Source organism: Sphaerodactylus townsendi, linkage group LG02, assembly GCF_021028975.2.
Source record: "Sphaerodactylus townsendi isolate TG3544 linkage group LG02, MPM_Stown_v2.3, whole genome shotgun sequence".
In the NCBI taxonomy this organism is placed as follows: Eukaryota; Metazoa; Chordata; class Lepidosauria; order Squamata; family Sphaerodactylidae; genus Sphaerodactylus; species Sphaerodactylus townsendi.
The window spans coordinates 122,524,469-122,547,284 of NC_059426.1; the positions used below are offsets into that span (position 1 = coordinate 122,524,469).

Genomic DNA, 22,816 nt, shown 5'->3' on the forward strand with positions numbered 1-22,816 from the left:
TGCGTGTACTTGAGCTTTCTAAGATGTCTGAATAAACGGTCTTTTTTTCACCAAAGAGCCTTTTATTTCTGCTTCTATGGAATTCCTTACAATAATCATCATAGAAAAAAACCCAAGAACAATTTTCCCCCTATGCTCAGACAGTTCTTGGTAAAGGGACTGTGTTGATGTGGAGAGGATGTATATTACAGGATCAAGCTGCTGTTTGTTTGCCATCTTTGAGGTTTTAAGATTAGAAGTTAATGTTTGTTCAGTGGAGAGTATTGTATGTTAAATGTTTTTAACATGTATCTCTGCCACCCTAGCCTCACTTCGGCTGGGAAGGGTGGGCTATAAATGCAATAAAATTAAAAAATAAAATGCAAATTTGGAATTCTATCAATTCTACTTTACTGAGCATATCAAAACCATGCTGTGAATTTAGCAGAAGATCTCCCTGAACTGACCTATTTTCTGTCCTGGTTAGCAATTATTTTTAGGGGGGAAATCCTTATTTATGTTTTCAGCCATAAGTGGCAGACTTAAGCACCAGGGCACTTGACAAGTTGAGTGTTCCTCTGCCTTGGTTCACTCACCTTTACAGTGAACTGAGGCTCAGGGACACTGACTTACCAAATGACACTCTACAAGTGGGCAGGCTGAAATAACAGTCAAATATCCAGGTCTAAACATTTTTAGCCAGTGCATTATCCACCCCCCACCCCACCCCCACTTTCTTGCTTGGATCAAGTACTTCATATCTAACGTAAGGGATTTCTTCATCTAGACTCAAGTATTATTTCATGTTATAACATACTAACAGAGTTAGTATGCTACGGTTCATATGTTATAACAGAGTTAGTATGTTATAACATGAAATAATACTTGAGTCTAGATGAAGAAATCCCTTACATTAGATATGAAGTACTTGATCCAAGTAGCCAAGGCCTGTGTCTTACTTAGTTACATTTGGCACAGCCAGTTAACACAATATTTAATCATTCCATTTACTCAACTAAGCTATTTTCCAAAGTAAGCAGATAATCAATGGCCAAATCCATTTGTGCACTTCACTTGGCATTATGCTGACACATTTTCATTACACAGAAGCAGACAAAGAGTTAAAGAATTAACGTTTCCCAAAGACCACGAGACAATAAAAAAAATTCAAACCTCCCAAGAATGGATTTCTTTACTATAATCAGAAAATGTGTGTCCCACATGGGATAACAAAATAAAGTTTTATTGCTAGGCTGTATTAGCTTGATTTGCTCCCATTTCAATGGCTAGTAAAACAGATTTCTGGCGAAACCCAACAGTAGCAGTACCCGGCCTAAACCCACCACCTACTACTAAGCACGAAAGGCAGATTAACATGGAAAAGCAGGGTGGGGATGCCACCTTCTATTCCTCTGCCAAATGCATCAAGGAAATGTATAGTATGAGGTTTATAAGAATGGGTTGTTCTGGGCACACCTCAGTTCTGTTAGAAGGTGAAAGTTTGAACGACAAGCTAAATTGGTCAGTGTCACTGATCCTGGCAAAGAAAACAATGACAGCTGTCCACCCAAGTCCAGTCTATGCAGCAATTACTATAGGAGACTTACCAGAACGTTTCCTTTTGCTTCATGTAGGCAGTGAAAAGCCAGCTCCTGATTGGTACCACCTCCAGGAAATATACTTGAGCAAGCAGCGATCAGAAGATTTTCCACTGTGACATGTGAAATAGGTACCCAGTTTTCAAAAAATAAGATCAGTAAAACCCAAAACATTTGTTCAGAGATCCCCCCAATTTTCACCTTTATCTTGGTTATGCACAGACCAGCACCACCATTTCCTGGGGATGAACATCTAACCCAGTCTTGAATGCTGCTGCCTTCCAATTATCATTCACTAAGGCCCCCTGCTTTTCACTGCTATGTTGTCATTGCCTTTCCCATCCATGCACCAGAGCCAGGAGAGAAATTCTAGTAAGCATAATGATCAGCATGAAGCCTGAACTCTCACTCCATAAGAAAACTGAGTCATCCAGGTAACTTTTAGCACTGACTAAACAGGAGAGGCAGGGGGCAGAAAAACCAAGAATACATTCGCATTACCCTTACACTGTGGCATTTTCAAGCAGTCACAGAACTTAATGTCACGGAAGAAAGATTATGCTCTTTAATTCTCAAATATTATGTTCTCAAATATTCTTCAGTCTCAGAGGATCCTCTGGTTTAACCATTCAGTAGATACAGTGCTTCCTTAACAATGCCTAAATTTCACAAGGGCCCAAATCCTTTCAAAATTATATGAATCCACATTGGATCCAAAAGGTTCTGTTCTGATAATAGTGGACCCTTCCACAGTGACAAGGAGTCTTGCTTTGGCAGAAAAAGTATGTTTTGTCCGTAGTAAGCTTCCTACACCTTCACCTTTAGATCTAATCCAATATGCTTGATTTGCATAATATACTTGCCTCTCACAATTTAAAATTTTAAGGAACAAAATTCACAATTCAATGTTTATGAATATCAGTTTGAACGAGTGAAGAACAATCAGCTAGTTTGTAAGAGCTGAATAGTGTTATATAAGAGTTAGCATCATCTGACTAAGATCTAGAAGATCCAGGTTTGAATGCTCCCTCTCTGCCAGTCTCTCAGCTTCACTTCCCCACAGGGCTATTGTGAGAATAAAATGAAGACATTGAGAACAATGTTGTAAGCTGCTTTGTGTCCCTACTAGGGAGAAAAACGAGGCATAAGTATCTAAATAAATAACACCAGTATCAACATGCTTCACCCATCCCTTACGGAATGGATGTTTAATTGAAGATAAGATAAAATGATCAACTTCAGGGAAAGCACAGATTTTAATTTGGAGTATTATGCTCTTTCCTACCACCAAAGCAGGATGTAGACAAATTAGGGAATTTATGGCACAGCAGCAGCTAGGATATGTCTCATAGTACGTTAAAGTATTTTTCAAACTGCTGTCAGTGTCAAAGGATCTTTCAGAAGTTAAAAAATGTGATTTCTATCATGTGACTAATGAACATTTTAGGTTAACAATCCACTCAAATGCAAGTTATATTGGAGGAACTTTTTCTGTGGTGGTCCCTCTCCAGGGAGAATCAACAAAAGTCCATTTTGTTTTCCAAAACTATGGAAAATTCATTGTGTAATAGAAGGCTGGTAAGGATTTAACTGAAAAATTGTCAATTACATATTTATTACATTTCACTGGAATACTGGTCTATTGGTTTTTGAAATTGTGGATGTTAATAGTTTTTAACTGCAGGCTTCTTTGGATCAATGAACAACAGCATGGCGGACCATACGGCAAAAGACTGTCAAAGTTCCTTACCGTTCTCTTGGACTGATATGTTGTTTTCAAGTTCCTCCCATGGCTGCCACACCAGATCTGCTTTGGGCTTGTCAGAAGTTGCCAGGGACCGATCTCTAAGAAGTGGGATCTCTGCTTGAAACCGGGAGCCCACGTTGATACGTCTATAAAATAAATCATCATTTAATACTGGAGTGATACCCAGTCTATTAAGGCAAACAAAAGGAAAGTTCAAAGCTATTCGACATATATAATAGAAACACAGAGCATGAGAAGTATGAATCAAAGTAAACTTCAAAGCATAAAATGAGAAAAAGAATGTTTAAACTTTGCAATCCCAGAAGTGAGTGAACTGATCTGGACTGGACAAAGACATTCTCAGTCAGAAAATTACAAAGTGTTTTACTATGGAAATGACAAAGACAGAAGAAACTGAGTTGTTCTATTAGTTAGGAAAGATGTAGCACAAGAAGTCATGGAGCTATAAAGTAAAGTCTGACTAAATATCAATCAGACATCATGGAAATTCTATCAACATAACCATAATTCAAGTTTATGCCTCAATAACAGATGCTGAAAGAGAAATAATACTATAGTGCTCCCCATTAGTATGTACGGGTTGGACAATTAAGGAAGCTGATAGGAAGAAAATTGATTCATTAGCAGGGGGCCTGAAATTTGCCATCTCTAAGTACTGTGGCTGACTTGCATCATATGAGCACTGCAAAGCTAAAAATATTTCGATAAAGAACACTACAAGAGTGTGTTTGTGTGTGTGTGTGTGTGTGTGTGTGTGTGTGTGTGTGTGTGTGTGTGTGTGTGTGTGTGTGTGTGTGTGTGTGTGTGTGTGTGTGTGTGGGAGGGAGGGAGGGAGGGAGGGAGGGAGGGAGTTTGAGCAGCAGGCGGATAACCTTCTGTTAATCTGGAGACTGGCTACATTGCAGATTTCAGCAGCTGTTGCCTAGAATAATACACAGATTGTTCTCTTGCAGCCCCCCCCCCCCTTTGCTTTCTGATTCATCTTGGAAAGGTGACCATTCCCCACTCCTCCAAGCAAGTGGAGAAGGGAACTGAAGGATTCAAGCAGAGAATGCTGAAGTCCAGACTTGAAGACTTAGGACAAAACACAATCTCTCTTCTGCTTCAGTATAATTTCTTGATATAACCCCCCCCCCCAATATTTAAAAACCCTATTAATTCAGAGGCATTGCAGCCCTGCAGAGAAATATTTACAAGGAGGCAAATTTCAGTGCACAGACTGAACACATAAGAAGTTTCTACATGGAGTGTACTTAGCCCCATACTGTCTACTGTGGCTAGCAGTAAACTTTGGGGTGCCTAGCAGAGCTCTTTCCTCTCCCCTGCAACCTGATCCTTATAATTGGAGAGACCAGGGGTTGACCTTGGAACCTTTGGCATGCACCATAAGAGCTTTACTACTGAGCCACAACCCTGTTCCAGGATGAGGCCCAACCACAGAGAAGATTCCTTTGCTGCATTAGGAACTGTACATGAATTCTGGATGTTAATTTGTACTGAATCTAATGCAGCTGCACCCTTCGTTTTACACCAGTGCTGGGAAAGCTATTGATTATGGTGCCATGTCTGACCACCAGCAGTTCAGATAACAGAAGTGGAAGCCCCTTCAACATGGGGGATCTAATGGGAAGCACTATTCTGAGACAAAGAGGAGGTATGATGCTACTGACTGGCAGCTGCCAAGACAGCTTCTGAACTCTCATTCCTAGTTTTGTCTTGTTGCTCACCAATAATGAGGAATTCATGACATCGCCAAGCAGGCTGCAGCAGGAACAAGGATCTGTAGCAACTAAGAAACTGTCTGGAAAGCTGCAGCCTAGCAGCTTCACTAAATGCAGAGGGGGCTTCTGCACTCCCCATGCCTCCATATTCTTCGAGCACTAGAGATTTGTGCTCTGACAATTCTTATGACCAGGGCAAAACATATTGGCATTCAAGTTTATCATCCTATAAACACTCAGACAAAGACCCACTGAAAAGGATGTGATTTTGTTAGAAAAATTCTGTTTAGGATCATGCTGCAAAATTGCCCTCCTAAGCCTACTTGGAATGTCTGCACCAAACGCAGTGAGTCTTTCTCCCAAGTCAATTTGGTTAGGATCATCCTACATGAACCATTTTGTAACACATTTATTGTGCTCCAAACTAGCTGCCATCATAACTTGTATTAGGAAGCAGAAGTTTGCATCTATTTAATGTTCATCCTACCCTTTCTTCAAAAAACTTACAGTGGCCCACATGAACTCCTCTGCTCCATTATTCTCACAACCAACCTGTGAAAGAAGTTAGGGTGAGAGCAACTGGCCCATGGCCACCCAGCAAACTTCCATAACAAAATGGGAATTTGAACTTGCCTGTTCCCACTCTGATGCACAACTACGTATCACTACCAACCGTTGGTATTCAAAGGATCTGAACAGTTCCTTAGCTTCAAACTCAGCAAACCCCTTCATCCCTATTAAAATGCACATAGAACTGTGCATATAGAACTGTGGCATATAGAACAGTGGCAAGGCCAGATGATACACAGAAAATATTCTGCCGTGCCTTTGCCCATCTTGACTCTCGTCTGTTATCTGCAACCAACAAGAGGGCAATGAGTGTTCTGGAGGAAATCACGGGACTCCAGCAAAATTAGGAAGTAGACCACATAACTTAGCCCACTCATGCAGTAAACAATACATCTGAGTGCACATATCAGCAGTTGCTCTCTCAGGAGAAGTACCAGTTGTTGAATGAGACCATAATGAAGAGTTTGGAGTTCAACCATTTGACAGAATGACTGGGAGTGTTGTGTGCACGATTAGGATAGAGTCATGGAGTGTGGAATATGTAGAAAGAGATTGTTAAGACTGAGGCATTAGTGGCAAAAATGGCCAGGCTTTTCAAGCACTCAAGTTTTTATTTATAGGGCACATTACTTGATAATTGATAACTGCTTTGACTTGCACTGTAGAATGGCACTGTAGGAGGAGATTTTTTTTTGCACAGTCTCTGCCACAGAACCTGAAGAAGCAAGAGATAAGCAAGGGCTGCATCCACACATCACTGGATAGTGTGCTATAGCAACCATTTGCAGTAGCATTGGTTTGTCCACACAGCACAATTCAGTTGTGGATGATTACTATAGTGAAACAACAACACAGCATCCAATGATGTGTGGATGCAGCCACGGGGTGTTTGAACTCAAACCTATAAAGCAATGTAAAAAACGTGTGTACATTGTGATCCAAAGAAAAATAGTTGTGGAGGTTAAAGAGGAAAATAACCCCAGTAATTCCTTTAGGGAGAAAATTAACACATATTTTATGGCTGGCTTAGCTCTCATTGAGACATTTCACCTATAGTGGACAGAACAAGATTCTCTATTAATTTCTGCTAGGTGACTGTCATGTGCCTATTTTTAACTGATACTTACGGTTCAATGCTGACTGGAGTGGCCTCTCCCATTACTGAAAGAACAGGAGGGGTGACTTCTGCACTATCTGCAAGTAAAAATGAACTTTCTTAACCTCTGTTCAAGGAATGTACAAATAATGAGGTCCAACTGACTGTAGGAGGTGGGAAAAGATAAATAAAGTTCGGTTTTCAGTCACCGTTAGCTTTCTTTTTCACATGTTCCTCAACATTAATGAAGTCAATTGCTCTCCAGTATTTCAGCACCCTTCCCACCCCCACAATGTTTTGCAAATTGCAACTGTAAACTGCATAAACCATGGCGCCAAGGGTATTTTTATCCCCAATAGCACTGAAAAGGAAACTGTAACTGCCATACAGAGTAAATCTGTATGATTTTTGTTCTATCTGGGTTTTTAATTAAGAATGCTCTTATTCTCTCCACCACACATTTTTGGCAAATGATGTTGCCTGCAAGGGGCAGGGGGAGGAGGGAGAACACAGCAACATCAACATTGTAGGACCATCATGCAACATTTTTCCTATCTAGCATCTCTTCCAACAGTTTTAGCTACTGTTCCAGCACAATTTTCTAACTAAGGACATTAAGTCCCAGTAAAACAAACATGCAGATACTCAGCACTAATTACTGGGGTCAGATCTATATTCGTCTTTCCAACAAATTACTAAACTTATAGCAGCTATTATTCCCCCCCCCCCAACCCTTGATTTCTTGCCATTCTACACCTGCCCACCCGTACAATAAAATTATAATAGAGAGATATAGAAACTTACTGGATCTAAGCAGAGTCCTGTGTGAACTTTTAGGAGTCATGGGAGGTGGAACAGAGTTACCACTTGCAGAAAGAAAAGCATTGAAATAAAGTCCTGAGCCCTCTCGCACGGGACTGAGTATTGGTGGGGGAGTATATGGTGGTAGTTCAAAGTTCCTGTCAGAAGGCTGATCTGCCAGGCGGACAGGTGAGCGCAAATGACTCTGGTATGGTGTGATGCTGGAATAGACTGGAGGAGCAATAAAGGCTTTTGGTGGTATGAAGAGAGGCTCTGGCCTGGGCCGTTGCTTTGGTTTCCGGGCAAACCCCTCCATTTCTTCTTTTGGAGCAGAGCCTTCATTCTATGAAAAAGAAATATGGTTTTACTTCATTCATCTTGTGCTACAGAGAGCAATCCTAAGCAGGTCTACTCAGAATTTGACTAAAGACTGCTCAATCAGGCTTACTCTTAAGAAAGTGTTTTCTTGGACTGCACTGTGATCTCACATATGTCTCAAAACTAAAAATAAGTTAAACAGAAACAAGTGACTGCTTTGATCAGCTTACATCTACAAGCACTTATTTGTTAACCTACATGGGTAATATGATATATAAAGCCCCATCAACAAAGTACTTTAAAGAAGAAGAAAAGACTAGCCTCTGATTTCAGCTCTAACTGGTATTACTCAATCATTCCAAGAAAGGCACACAAACTAAGTCAAATAGCTCCTGCTAACCATCAACTGCGCTTTTTGGCTTCTGTCACCCTTAAGAACATTCACCTTGTGATTTTGTTCTGTCATAGTGACAGATTCAACTGCCACACAGAATCAACAAGAGGAAGTTATCGTTTGAACAACTATTGAGAGAACAGTATATAAATAAGTTTTGGACAGCCTAATAGGGATAAACCTCTCTCTGAATATCTTTTTTTCTTTGATAAATAACTGATATAATATTATAGGCACAGGACCCATAGAAAAGCAGCCCAGATAGATTTGTGTTCTTTATTTTATTGAATAGTTTTGGAATTCAGAATTTTCCCAAAACTGCTTTTGATCCTTTCAGGGAGAAAAGGTACATAGAAATGCTCCAGAGCCCTCCGGGAGTTGGGCGGTATAAAAATCCCATAAATAAATAAATTTTAAAAAAATAAACAATAATAATATCTGGTTGTGGTGGGTTTTCCGGGCTGTGTGGCTGTGGTCTGGTAGATCTTGTTCCTAACATTTCTCCTGCATCTGTGGCTGGCATCTTCAGAGGTGTGTGACAAAGAAAAGTCTGTTTCACACTGTGACCACGGCCACACAGCCCAGAAAACCCACCATAATCAGTTGAATCTGGAAGTGAAAGCCTTTGAAAATAATATCCACCTAAAAATTTCCTTCTATATACGTACTATGTACAGGAAAATACACACATTACATACACACTAAGGCATAAGTAAACTGATTGGAATAAGGTTGGCTATGGCTTTCCAGTGTATGCAGAATTTATGTAGGCACAATGAAAGAATCTGATATCCTATCACTATGTATGACTTTCATGCAGGGGAAGAACTTCTACAAAGGAAGAAACCAGAGGAAGTCAGGTATATCCCTCACATGCCATAATCTAAACATGTCTTTCTGGAATACTCTCTCTGTATAAAGCATTTGACATGTATATAACATTTGCTTATAACATTTGAAGTGACCCTGGGAACCTGAAAATTTAGGCACATATTATTGGTTGTATGATTAAAAATGTTCTGCACATATAATATACGAAGTATAGCAATCTTTATTGGAAACATAATCTTTTCGATGCAAAGTGTTTGTATCAAACTAGTACCAAACTGAAGTGCCTCTGATGAGCCCTGCTTTTCTCTTTCCAAGTTGCTAGGAGGTGCTGGTTTGCCATTTTAACACTAGACAGAAACAAAAGCCAACATGCCCTACAGATACACCACCAGATGGCAGACAGGAATCTGGGTACAAATGGAACACATTTAGAGCCAGGATTACAATCCTCTTCCATGTCTAGAAAACTAAAATATACCCAAGTATTCACAACAGAATACATCACATATCACGAGGGGTCATCCTTACAGTCCCAGGAGATTATTCAAATGCAGAATTCACCACACACTACTGTTTAGTATGGATAATTTGACTAGCATTAACCCACCCACCCACCCACCCACCCACAGGAAAATAACACTGCCGGACTTGCATTAGATGTGCACACAAAATATTTATACATATCACAACCTACTCAGGAGAGATGTGCCCAGATTTGGTAAGGAAGAGGCAGGAAGACTCCTGGCTCATGGGATTATTCCTGCCCCACGTCCAGGATTTTGAAAACAGTCCTACCTGAGCAGATATGTCTGTGTTCAAATTGCGACAGGACCTTCTCCTAGTGACTATTACAGAAGGTTTGCTTTGAGAAAGGCCACGGTCATTCGTCAGGAACCGCTGGAGCTTCCCTTCTTCACCTTTCTCCCTGCCAATATCTTGACAGTCCAGTCTCTTCACAGGCACAGATACAGGAATGATGAGAGGTACAATGCTGCTATCCTCCCGGACTTTCTTTGGGGCTGGTGGGGAACTGGCATATTCCACAACACTCCTTGGTGCAGCTGCCACCACCTCACTTTTGTTCTTTTCTTCTGAAGTTTCTGGTTCCTTGGAACAGAAAGCCCACAGACATATTTAGGTCACTGCAATTTTCCTTAAGCACTTTTAATATTTGCATAGAATTTGGGAGACTGATTGATTAAAAAATTGGCATTCGCTCAACAAATGAGCCACAAAGTCATCTTCCTGCCTATATCTAAAAAATTTTCAACTTTGCAGAAAGCAATTTGACACACGGAAAGTTGCAGAATTTGAGAAAAGTACTAAGTCACATTAACATGTGGCACAGAAATGATTTAATAAATAACATGACTAAGTAACTGGCAAGAATAATTTACAGACTAACATTACATGAACACAATGTTGAGGTTGCTTGGAAGATAAAATGACCAAGGAGCTTAATAATGATCTCTCTTCAAAGAAAAAAGGCAAACTCTCACTGTGTGAAACTTATAAAGGGGACTTTCTTCAAAGCTATTTTTATTAGTAGTATCCTTCTCTTGATACATTTAAGTAGATTTGTGACAATTTCCAAGTAAATATGAAAACAAATATGGAAATATTAACGTTCTACAAAGATCTTTGTACAATGGAAAGGAACAAAATAGAACAGACTAAAATCTGGATCATAACTGTTCTTCCAAAGGTTCCACACACTGCACAACTCTTGAATCAGAAAGACATTATGTATGACCAAGGGAAGACATGCAACCCTTCTACTTCAAAAAGGAGTGGCACAGGCATTTGAATGTACTGTACAAGTCACATAAGGCACAAATTTTATGATATTTTCCCCACCCGCAACCTACCACATGTACATCCTACACGATGGGGGATCAAGTTAACTTCTTCAAGACTGCAACAAATCATGATATTGCTAGGCTATTTGAGGGTTCTATGAACTAGAGAAGTAAAAGGCAGATATTTTATAACTAATGTTGTTTGGCAATAGATAGACCAACAGCAAAAAAGAATCCCTGCTTCTTCCAGTTCCCACACAATAACTAACCCTTTTGCACTGAACTCCTCATCCTGCAGTTCTTGTTAGCTATGTTAATATCTGGAGGGAAAATTTCTGTTATTTTTCTATAGTGGCTTTTGGTTAATATTTCCAATAGAAAAAATATGAGAGCGCATTAAAAAAACTTACTATGGAATATTGTCAATTTTAGAATCAGTGAAACACTTCTTAAGGCAAAGTATTTCACACCAATATGTACAGCATTAAAAAGTCTGAGGTTTTCCCCAGTTTTTCCAATGGTAAAACCAGGAAACTCTGGAGAGCGCTGAAAAACTCCCAAATTTTCCCAGTAGCAATGAAATCAAAGAAATGTGTAGTATGAAAATTATTTAACACAATCTACAGCATTACATAATGAAACTTCAGATATATACTTCAGACATATACAAAACTACAAAAAAGTTTTGTTTAAATATATTCCATTTTGGTAACAATATACTATATTGCATTTAATAACACATGATTAACAGTGCAATCCAATGGGGGAATTGAATGTTGTTACGGAGCCAGAGAGGGGCTATACCAACGTGTTTGCCCTTTCTGCCGGTGCAAGGGGCACCCATGTTGGCAGATGGGCAAAGCCACCAGCGGCTGGCCGCCCCTCAGCTCCATGGTGGCAAAATATGGAAGTCCAGGCCACCTTGCAGCTTCACTGGCATCCCTATCAAATACTGGAGTGGGGTAGAAGGGGCATTCCTGGGGGTGGAGCACTGTTGGAAAGCCCTCTGGATGAGCCAGGGTGGCACAGTAAGGATGGAATGGGCTGTAAAGAGTTCAGGGTTTTCTCCGCTATAAGGTTTAAATTAATATCCAAGTATGTTGAAAGTCTGTATGAGTGGTTATGCCAAATAATATTTTTTAAGTTTTCCACAGAATTTGTTTTTCTGCCTTCAACTTTTATTTACTCCTGGCTCTCAGATAGCAAAAATTAAGATACATGTGCTATGGCAGCACAGGGTGCAATACAGTCCTCCCTTCCACATCGTGACTTTTCACATCATGAGTTTTGACTGACAGAGGGTGAAAGCCCTCCCCCTAAACCCCAGAGCCATGCTTACCTGGAGGCCTGGGGCAGGGGAGAGGACAAGGAGATTACAGGGCTGCCAGCGAGAGTTTGAGAAGGCCAGAGGGAGGGAGGAAGGGCCAGAGGGAAGCAGGAAGAGCCTCGTCCCGGAGGCAGGGCTTGGGTTGGAAGCAGGGTGTGTGTGTGTGTGTGTGGGGGGGATTTTACGTGGTTTCCCATGAGGACTGTAGTTTGCAACTCTTTCTCACACACTTGGTACATTTGCAACTTTTCTTAAATAAAATGAAGATATTTTTACTTTTAAACCCCATAATTATACCAAATAGTGTAACTTTATGAGCTACATTATGAATGATGCATTTAATATTGTTAAATCAGTACAAGAACCTAAGTGTGAAAAGAGAATAAGCATTGTTTAAGTTTCCATTTTCCCTTCACACTTCCACTTCTTCAAAAATAAAAAAGCAGGGGCCTTGTCTTTTTCAATATAATGCAATGTAAAAGTTCCATTTTCTTTGTTCTGGCTCTCTGTTTCTGTTGTAAATATATTCCTGTTCTGCAAGGGATGTTTATTGTGGCCTGTGTTTTGAGTCCCCATGAGAGGAAAATTGCACAGACATGTTTAAATAAAAACATTTTTCTATGTGTTATTTTTGTATTAATTACATTTAAATCTTTGTCTTTTTTCTAGTGGGGCACATAGGATGACCTCATTTTATCCTAACAATAAGATTGAGGTTAGATGATTATTTGTCCAAGACCACTTGATGAACTTCATAGATGAGCGATGACCCAGAATACAGCAGTCCAATACCTTATTACTGCATATACTGGGTTCAACATCTTTCTCCTAGCCACTGACTCATCATAATGACTTACACCATAGGAGTATACATAGATTACTGACAGACACCAAACCCACTCAGCTAACTGCCCTGCAACCGCTAGAAATTCTATTCAAATCCTCTGTAATTTCTATCAAATCAGTCAAAATTGCCAAAAAAATTCAGCTTTTCTACTCTGTGTTCAAAAGTTTACAAAGGAATTCTGAAAATAAACAAGCAAACAAACAAACAAATAAGAGATTATGAAGGCATTGCTTAAAGTACCAGATTTTAAGTCAAAGTCTTCTTAGACCCCATAGTTTTACTGAGCCTGGAGGAAAGGGCTGAGGAGATAACAATTCTTTCACATGTTCTCAGCTGAAGCAAATGAGAGTTCAGGCTCATGGAAGAGAGTGACAGAACTAGTTTGCAACTTAGAGATATTATTTCTTCAGTTCAAGAGATATATGCTGGAGGGGATGAGAAACACCACCTCAGGAAATGAGGGGGAGAGGGGGAAAGGGGAAAGGGGAGAGGGGGAGGAAGAGAGCAAGCATGCACCACCATTTTTTACTTTTCAAATGGTGCAGCAGCTATAGATGGAAAGGTCTTGTAAGGTCACTATCCACTAGGCCCACATGACACCAGCATAATCCCCAGAGCAAAATGTCTCCTGAATAAAACATGGTAAATAGCAGCACTTCCAAAACAAGAATTACTTGTTTTCCAGCAACTGTGTTTAGCAGTCTGTGTGCTGAAACGCAATCATTTGCTGATAAAAGCAAACTCTTGTTGGCATGATGGTCTGAAAAGATGAGCGAGAAGAACTAGTAATGGAAGATAACTTTAAGGTGCTGTGTACAAGAACAGAGCAAGAGAGCCTGCCTAACCTTATTTAGGACATACCCTTTACCTTGACATTTTGAAGAGAAGCCAGTTCCACCGCCTTCTGAGCCAGAGTTAACAAGTTAGCTTCTTGGGATGTACGTCGCCTTCTCCGGGTGCTCTGGATAACACCACCTCTAACTCCTCCAAAGTCATTAGTTCTCTGGTTAACACCATCTGTTAGGGCCACCTGCTTTTCTCCCTCTTTGGCACTTTCATACAATCTTGGTTTCTCCATTTCACCTCCAGCTGGCATCTCCCCATGTTCTATTTCCACTCTGCTCAGCTGTGGATAACCCTCTCTGGTGCTGTTGAGTGCTTCAGAGTGACATTGACCCTGGACTTCTGGATGCTGCTGTGATTGCCAGTGATGTGATAGCGCATTTCCACAATACTCCTCAGCTGGCCTGGATGCCAACTCATCCTCTGCAGCAGATGCTGGCAAGACACCTTCCTTCGAGAGTCTTCGTGATCTCCTTGGTAGGGAGATCTGAGCTTGAGGTAATACAGTCTGTGGGTTCTGTTCTGTTAGGGCTTTCAGGAGCTCCTGGTTCCTCTCAGGAACTGTGTGAAACTGATGGGCAACCATGTGATGCTGAGTGGGATGGGGCGGTGCTACCACATGAGGCTGTGCTAAAGAGGCAGCCTGAGGAATGCCAAAGGCTTGCATGCCTGCCTGTTGGTGATGCTGCTGCTGTGGATAGAAGTTCTCAAACAGCTGCAACTGTGGAAGAGCTTGTTGCTTTTGCTGGGCGGTGAAAGCTGGACTGGCAGAAGTGGGAGCCTGCTGAAAGACATGCAACAGCTCAGGATGTTTTTGACCCTGGTGGCCGAAGGCTACCTGGAAGGACTGCAGAGGCAGGGACTGATTCTGCTGGTGCTGCTTCTGTTTTTGCAGCTGGTGATAAGAATTCATCTGGGCCTGCTGTCTTGCTAGTGTTTGCTGATCCAGCTGGGCTTTTTGAGACATCATCTGCTGGACAGCATCTCCATACATGTCTACGTGAGACACTACCACACCTTTCTCCCGATTTCTTTTCAGGGTATCTGGATGGGGGTAGAAACCTGGGATACTGGCATTGGGATGCCCCTCTTTCTGGCCGCCTCCATAAACCATTCCATGGTTCCATCCTCCAGGCTGATGCTGCCAATTGGTATCATCCCTCTCAGCTACCTGGTTCCCCATCAGTGAGTTCTGCCACTTGATAGCAGCCAGCTGCTGGGGAGTCATCCGTGACTCACCTCTATCTGGAGCATAAATAGAGTTCAAAAAAGCAGCATTGCTGGGGACTCCAGTGAATACTCCTGATTTGGAAAGCTCCATAGCTTGAGAAGAAGATACACTCCCTCCAAGGCCATAATACTGTCCTCCTTTTAACTGTTGCGCCTCTTTCATTGGGACACTCTGTTCGCTGAAAAATGCAACCCGCTTCCCAGCCCTCTTTGTCGAAGACTTAGACTGAGCCTGTAGACTCATGGTTCAAGCTGTCCTTGCAGGAAGAAAATCAGATTAACAGAAGTCCATTGCTGCTGCTAAAGCAGAAGATGGGGAGAGTGAAAAAGATAGCAAAGAGTTTTCTTCACTCTCCAATCAAATCCATGTTGAGATGTAACAGATTCAGATTTTGACCTGGTAGTGAGCCCTCTCTATCCTGTGGAATTTGAAGGGATTCTGAGGTCCACCTGAAAAAAAATCAACACAGAATTAACTTTAGTTACACATTTCAACATCACAAATTTTAACAGAACTAAAGTTTTGTCAATTGTTATCAAAGATCATTTACAGTTATATTTCTGTCCATCTTCTGCCCATTCCTTAAAACTCCCAGCTAGGACAGACTTCACTCACTGGAGATATTTTACAAATGACAGAACAAATTACTATCACAGCTCCTGGAAATGTTTCAAATATTTTAGACCCAATGCAACAACGTTAAGTTTCCCCTCTAGCCTTTTATCTTCTTTCTTTCCCTATGTAAATATTTCCCTGACATCTCCTATACTTTTCTTTTTGGTCTTTTTTCAATGAGCTCAGTACAACAGGAAATCTCTTCCTCAAGCCCTCTCAGGATGCCAAACAACCTGAGGAGGACTAATATCATAAGGAGCTTTGGAGCAAACCGCAGCGGTATAAACTGTTTATATTGCCACTGCCTGCTCCAAATGCCAATTACAATAAGAGCCCTGTCCTCCCAAGATTTTTCACATGCCATGAAAATTGAAGGGACAGTGGAGATCACAAAAAGTAGCTTGCTCCTATGCCAACTCAAAATCTATGCACCCTAGACTCTACGCCAAAGTCGATGTCACGCATCGCAAAGATTTTTAAAATAGTTACAATAGAGAAATTTGCATGTTCTTCAAAAAAATATGTCATGCTCACATGCATCGAAAAATGTATTTTCAGGTCTGTAAGACTTGAAAATCAAAACCAAATGTAGGCCTCTCTTAATTAAACATTTTTTAAAACAGTGTGAAAGTGTCTGATGCTGTTGCATTATACTTCCTATCTGCCTTGCCAGTGGTACACTCCTTCCCCAGCTGAGATGGCAGCGTGTGAAAAAATTATGCTTTACTTTCCAAAGAACAAGAAAATATTGGACACTATACAGAAGTGTATGGGAAACCAGACGACTCAATTGTACAGAGAGATCTGGATAACAGGGTAAGGTTTTTTTTTAAAAAAAACCACAAAACCTTTATTAGGCATAAAACCAGTGCCAAGAATTTCAAATACAATAAAAAGATCATTATTGCTCAACTTGCAGTACACCGAGCAAAAACATAGCAACAGCTTCAGATATTTCCACACTAGAGCTATTTAGAAGCTTAGCCATTTTTGTTTTATCAGAGAGGAGCATAAATCCTGTTGGTAACACAGTTCTCAAATTGGTTCTGATGTTGTTGTACTTTGAACAATGGAGCAGAATATGAGAAAGTGTTACAGTTGTATCAGGACAGAATTGACACCAACGCTCATCTTGTGGAATACCAGAGAATCGACCTTGAAGATGTGCTGATGGAAAAGAGTTACACCTTGCTCTGGTCATGACCCATCTGCTATTGTAATTAATAAGTTGTTGCAGATATATAGCAGGGCTAGTTTTCTGAGGGATAATCCCAAAGACTACTGGAGAGCAAGAGCTTTGTGCTTTGCTCAGGAGAAATTGGTACTCTTGATCAAATAATCTAGACTTTAAGCGATGGTAAATCTCCGGAGCAGTGAGCATTTGTAGGGCCTCCCAAGAGAAGCCCAAGGAAAAGATCTTTTTTTCAATATGTAGCCACCATTTCGAAAGCTGAAGCTCTCTCATTTCTAACTGGGACAAACTGTTAGGGTCAGTGCAAAAACAAAGACGCAGCCAAAACTTAAAAGTTACAACCCATGCCCTTGTTTCTAATAAATGTTGCCCTGATTCCAAACAAAGAACACCATAGGGGACACAATGCGGGGTGCCAAAGATCTTATAAAGGAAATTGGATTGGATGCTTTCCAATTTCTGGTGCCATGCTTGGATCCAGATGGGGATACCATACAAAAGGTGCTGGGCCACCTTAGCGTTAAACACCTTCAACGCTGCTGGTATGAATCTACCACCATTGATGTTAAAAAACTTCAGTACTGCAGCGGATAAATTTTTTGCAGGCTTTAAGGGTGTTATCTCTGTGTGTGGTCCAGGTTGACTTATGATGGAATATTATCCCAAGGTATTTGAACAATTTAACTTGCTCGATGTCAGCACCTTGGAGAGACCATCTTGAAGGTCTAAAAACATTGGAAAAGACCACAATTTTAGACTTGATTGGGTTAATGACCAACCTGTTGTTTGAACAGTATTCACCACACTTAGTCAGCATGTTTCTGAGACCAGATCTTGTTCTTGATAATAAAACTGCATCATCGTCATAAAGGAGAATAGACAGAGGCACACCGTTCAGATAGGGGCAATGAAAGTTGAAACTATTCAATGTGGGGGCAAGATCATGTAAAAAAAGATTAAATAGCATGGGTGCTAATACACACCCTTGTTTTACCCCCTGAGAAACTGGTATTTTGGGTGTTAAGGAACCTGATGGTGTACACCTTATCTGGCAGGTGGGATTCCTGTAAAGAGATCTAACAGGGTAAGTTGCTCATATTTCAGTAATACAAGGCTTAGAAAGCAGGACAAGCTATAAATGGATCGAGTCAGAAAGGGTCTTTTAAGCACTTTTTAAAATTTAAACACCTCCATTTTTCAGTCTATTGTTGAGCATCTTCTTGAAACCTATTTATTTTTTGTCAAATTCCTTACATTCCAGAAAGAAGTATGCAGAAACCCTCCCAAAGGCTTGTTTAATTTCGGGGTGCTTGAGTGGCTCACAGCAAAATACCACACGACATAGGATCTGCTTAGAAATTCAACAAGGTTCTTCCTTCACTCAGTATGCATATTTTAATGCAAAAATTAAAATAAACTTTGATCAAAAGCTCAGCACTACTTCTAGCAGGTTGGTCAGTCTGAGAATAAAATAATTACATCCCAATAAGCAGCAAAAGGAAATGAAAACATTGCATACAAGCCATACAACGCAAGGTAAATTTTAGTCCTCTGGGATGCCAGTCTCCCTAAAATTTATGATGCATCACCCTAAAATCAGGGTTTTTTAAAAACCGTTATCCAGAGGGAAATAACAAGATATTCAGTGGTCGAATATCTGCTTCAGATGCAGAATACCCTAGGTTCAATCTCGAGTATATCCACTTAAAAGGATCAAGTAGGAGGTAATACTAAAGACCTCTGCTTGAGACCCTGGAGAGCCACTGCCAGTCAGAGTAGATGGCTAAGATAATTAGTGTCTATATATTCATTCATAACATTTATAAAGACAACCTGGCCAGATGGGACCTGAAGCAGGTCTTTTTGGATCATGGGGATTCTCTTGAGCAAGACTTAATGGGTTAAATTCAAAATCATGAGGATACTCCAATAGCACTAAGAAGATTTCTGAGGAAGTATAATAGTATGCAAAATGAGCCTGAACCAGATAGTGAGCTTCTTTTGATAACAAATTTCAAGTTGTTTATGAACCACAAACCTTCAGGTATAAGATTTTTTACAAGCTCACTTGGTATATAACACTGCTATTGTTATTTTATTTTGGCTGTTGTCTGTAATTGTGGTTTTTTAAATAAGGCCCCTTCTAATGCACTTTCAATCCACTTCCAATGCACATTGAAGCTGGATTTTATTGTGCGGAATAGCAAAATCCACTTGCAAACCATTGTGAAAGTGGATTGAAAGTGCCTTATTCTGCATGTGCGGAAGGGGCCAAAGTGCTACAAACAAATATACAGGCACTAACTATCTTGTCCATAATTGTTACAGTTGTTCGGATTTATACTCTTTTATTATGCACTGTAATCCTCAATAATTTTGAAAGTCAGAGTAGAGTAGACAATGCTGGCCTTGATAGATTAATGGTATCACCTCACAGATGCCATGAAACACACCTTCATGTGTTTACAAAGCAGGTATCTCAATCTCCACTCACAAGAGAGTGCACAGGGCTTCTCAGATGATGGAGCAGCAGTGGCGTAGGAGGTTAAGAGCTCATATATCTAATCTGGTAGATGTACTATAAGGGTGCCCTTCCATTTAAGCAGAATGCCTTCTTCTCTAAAGTCTTTTTAATGTGCACCTTATAAATGCAGAAATGGGTAACAATGTTGCCACCTTGAAGACTTCTTCTACTGTGGTGTGTTTATTAAAGCCTGAATTGATTGCTGCGCTCCTGACTGAATGAGCTGTGATTCCATACAGAACATCCAAACCATAGAGTTTGTATGACTTGATAACACAATCCTTGATACATCTGCTGTTGACTGACTTGGACATCATTCCCCCATACTAGGTGGAGACACAGAAAAGAACAGTGTGTCCATTTTTCTGCATATGAATGCTTTTAAGGATCTTATGATGTCACCCATTCCATATTTCCTCTTTTGGATGACTGGGGTTCAAACAGAATGATGGTAGACTTTTCTTTAGATCTATGGAAGGTAGAATCACTTTTGGTTAGAATGTAGGGTCAGTTCTCAATGTTTCCTAATCCTTACAGAATGTGCAAAGTTCAGGTTTGATGGAAAATGCCCTGATCTCTGTCACCCTCCTCAAGGATGTGATGGCCACTAGCCACCAGGAATGTTTTCATCATTAGCCACTTCAGAGGGGTTTCTTTAATGTGCTCTAAGGGTGGTTTGATGAAGGATGGAAGTGCTGTTATATAACATTTAGGCTGGAGGGGGAGGTCCCTTAGGGTCACATCCCTGAGAAATTGGTGCATATGTGGATGTTTTGATAAATTGCCCCCTCCATTTGAGGTAATGCTATGGAAAGGGCTGTAATAAGAGGTTTGAGAAGTAGCAGCTTTAAAACCTCTGTTGATACCGTCCTGAAGGATAGACTGTGGCCGTGGTGGCGAACCTTTGGCACTCCCGATGTTATGGACTACAATTCCCACCAGGGGCTGATGGGAATTGTAGTCCATAACATCTGGAGTGCCAAAGGTTCGCCACCACAGGACTGTGAGTTCTGTTTCTGGTGCTAGATAGATGTTCAGTGCTGAGTTCTCAGGAACCTTAAAGCTCTGTTTTACTTGTTTTATTGACTCAATTTGAATTATTTACTTAATTTATTTAATTACTTTCCTCTACTCTATGCTCTCCTTTATCCTTCCTTTATTTTTCTTAATTTTTGCTTTTAAAGTTTTAAGCACTCCTTTCCCTTCTCTGTCTCCTGTATTACAAGTCTCTTGTGATTTTGTCGCCCAGCTTTTCTTTTTCGTCTTTCCCCTTATCTTATGCCTCTTATCAGTACCTTTTGATTATGGCTGGATTCCTAGATAATTTCATTTTCTTTTCTCCTCTCCCCTCCTATGTAAATGGAGGGGGAGGGGGAGTTGCATATTACTTGTTCACTCTATTATTCTTGTTAAGTTTTAAACCTTTTAACTGATAACCTTCTAAATATTAATCTTGTTTAATTTATATTATATTACATCTATTATAGATTAATTTTAAATGTCAACCCAAAATATCTAGGCCTGTGTGTGGTCTTTTAAAATGTTTTAATTTACCATAGTCTAATTTTATTTATACTTCACGTTTTATACATTTAATACTTTCACATTTTATATTTTTTTCTTTTATTCTGTGTTCAGTATGTTGTCTTTTTTGTTTATTAGGGGTTTTTCCTTTTTTTGGTTTTGCCAGGTTGCACCTGTAGTTAATTGGCTTAATCTCATCCAGCTGTTTGTTCTCTCCCTTTCTCCTCCTTTCACTTTTGAGCTTTGGGGCTTGAAATTCATTGGGGTTTTTTTTCATGATCTAAGTGAGGAGCCTTGCCTTGATTTTTCTCAGGGCTTTCCACTCCCCCTTCTCTCTGAGAATCTGTAGGGGTGTCTCTTCATTTTGACTGAGGAATATATTGGGGGGATATAATTAATAAGTCTAAAGTGCCAATATTTCCAAAGCAAATATTTTAATCTTAGATTAATTTTAATATTATGTATCTCGAATGTATGTAGGTTTTTAGGAGACTTGGAAATATTTGAATGTTCAGAATTTTACTGGCCCCATTAGGTTTGTTTTATCTGGTCTTATAATATATTATAATACCCATAAAGTTTTAGTAGTAGACATTAGCATAATCAAGAAAGGGCCTCCTGTAAAATGTTTGGTAACTAGGAATAATTCCAAGGATCCAAATCATATAAACTGAAGCCGCTATCTACCAACTACCTTGGTCAAAGCTTTCCATCGTATAATTTAAAGACTCCTTTCTATACCATAGAAAAACTTATTACGAATCATAAGCATAACTGCCCTTTTGAGGACCTCAAACTCCCTTTATTAAACAATATAAACATGAATAGTAGCCATAATCTACTGAATGATTCACTAACTAAAGAGGGAGCTGCAGATTCTAGTGATTGTCAAAACATATCTGAACAAGTTGAGCTATTTAAAAGTAGGGATTCAATACTAAGTCTGCTAGCATCACAAACCCTGCTCGTTGCACACACTTTAAATAAAATCTATGAAAAATTAGATCATATTTCTATCCAAGTTTCAAATTGAAATTTAATGAAAATGGGGAAGAAAACACTATGAAAGGTCCCTGCTTTGTTTCTGATCCTTGAAGAACTGTGTTGGATATCCACTGCTTTAAAGGAAGAACAATTTATTGGAACAACAAATGGATCATAAAGGAGCACATAGCATTCCTTTTAACTTACGCCCTGCTTCAGTTGACTTAAAATACTATGAGGATTTACCTAGTAATCTTCATTAATTTAGGTTAGTGCTTCTTTTCTATTCCCCCAAATTTTCATCTTTAATATTATCAATTCAATGGCTTCACAACCATGTTTTTCCCCAATGTTATTTTAAAACCACAGCAGTTATCCCCGCCCCCCTTCTTCTCACTAAACTCCCATTGAAACTTCTCTCAAAACCACCCTAATCACTCAAGAATAACAGTTACAAACCTTTATTAGCTAAGAGGCAAACCTCTAAAATCTTGGAAATTCCAATAAGCGATTCAACAGAACCATTAACCGCACTTGGTCGTCACTCCTTGAGAAGCCCTAACTATGCTCTCTATTTTTTACAGTGAAAAGGAATAAGAGAAAGGTAAGGTAGTTTCATAGAGAGAGATAAGGGTGAGATGGAGCCAGGCACAGGTACAAGAGAGGTCATGGGTCACATGTTTTAGAACACACTTGACTGGCCAACCAGGATCAGGCCAGCAGCAAGAAGTCTGGTATAAACATTTTTTTTTAAAAAAAAATATCATTCTAGTTTGGCACTTCTTCTGGTTTGGTCCTTTTGTTCCTTTATTGACCATGTGGCTGCACTCTGGAGTCCTTGGACTATGAAACTC

At 40.0% G+C, this 22,816-nt stretch overlaps 1 protein-coding gene across 4 annotated transcripts in view; it reads right to left on the reverse strand.

Annotated features, from left to right (window-relative positions):
* The window catches only part of MIDEAS (mitotic deacetylase associated SANT domain protein), a 114,190-nt gene that overhangs the window by 22,942 nt on the left and 68,432 nt on the right, over positions 1-22,816 (reverse strand). For all 4 annotated transcript variants that reach the window (XM_048484114.1, XM_048484111.1, XM_048484113.1 and 1 more), the window contains exons 2-7: positions 13,918-15,572; positions 9,872-10,183; positions 7,537-7,876; positions 6,764-6,830; positions 3,328-3,470; positions 1,587-1,690 (exon numbers count right to left, since the gene is read on the reverse strand). In XM_048484114.1, coding sequence (XP_048340071.1) covers positions 1,587-1,690; positions 3,328-3,470; positions 6,764-6,830; positions 7,537-7,876; positions 9,872-10,183; positions 13,918-15,366 — 2,415 coding nt within the window. In that variant the 5' untranslated portion in view covers positions 15,367-15,572. The remainder of the gene's footprint in view (positions 1-1,586; positions 1,691-3,327; positions 3,471-6,763; positions 6,831-7,536; positions 7,877-9,871; positions 10,184-13,917; positions 15,573-22,816) is intronic.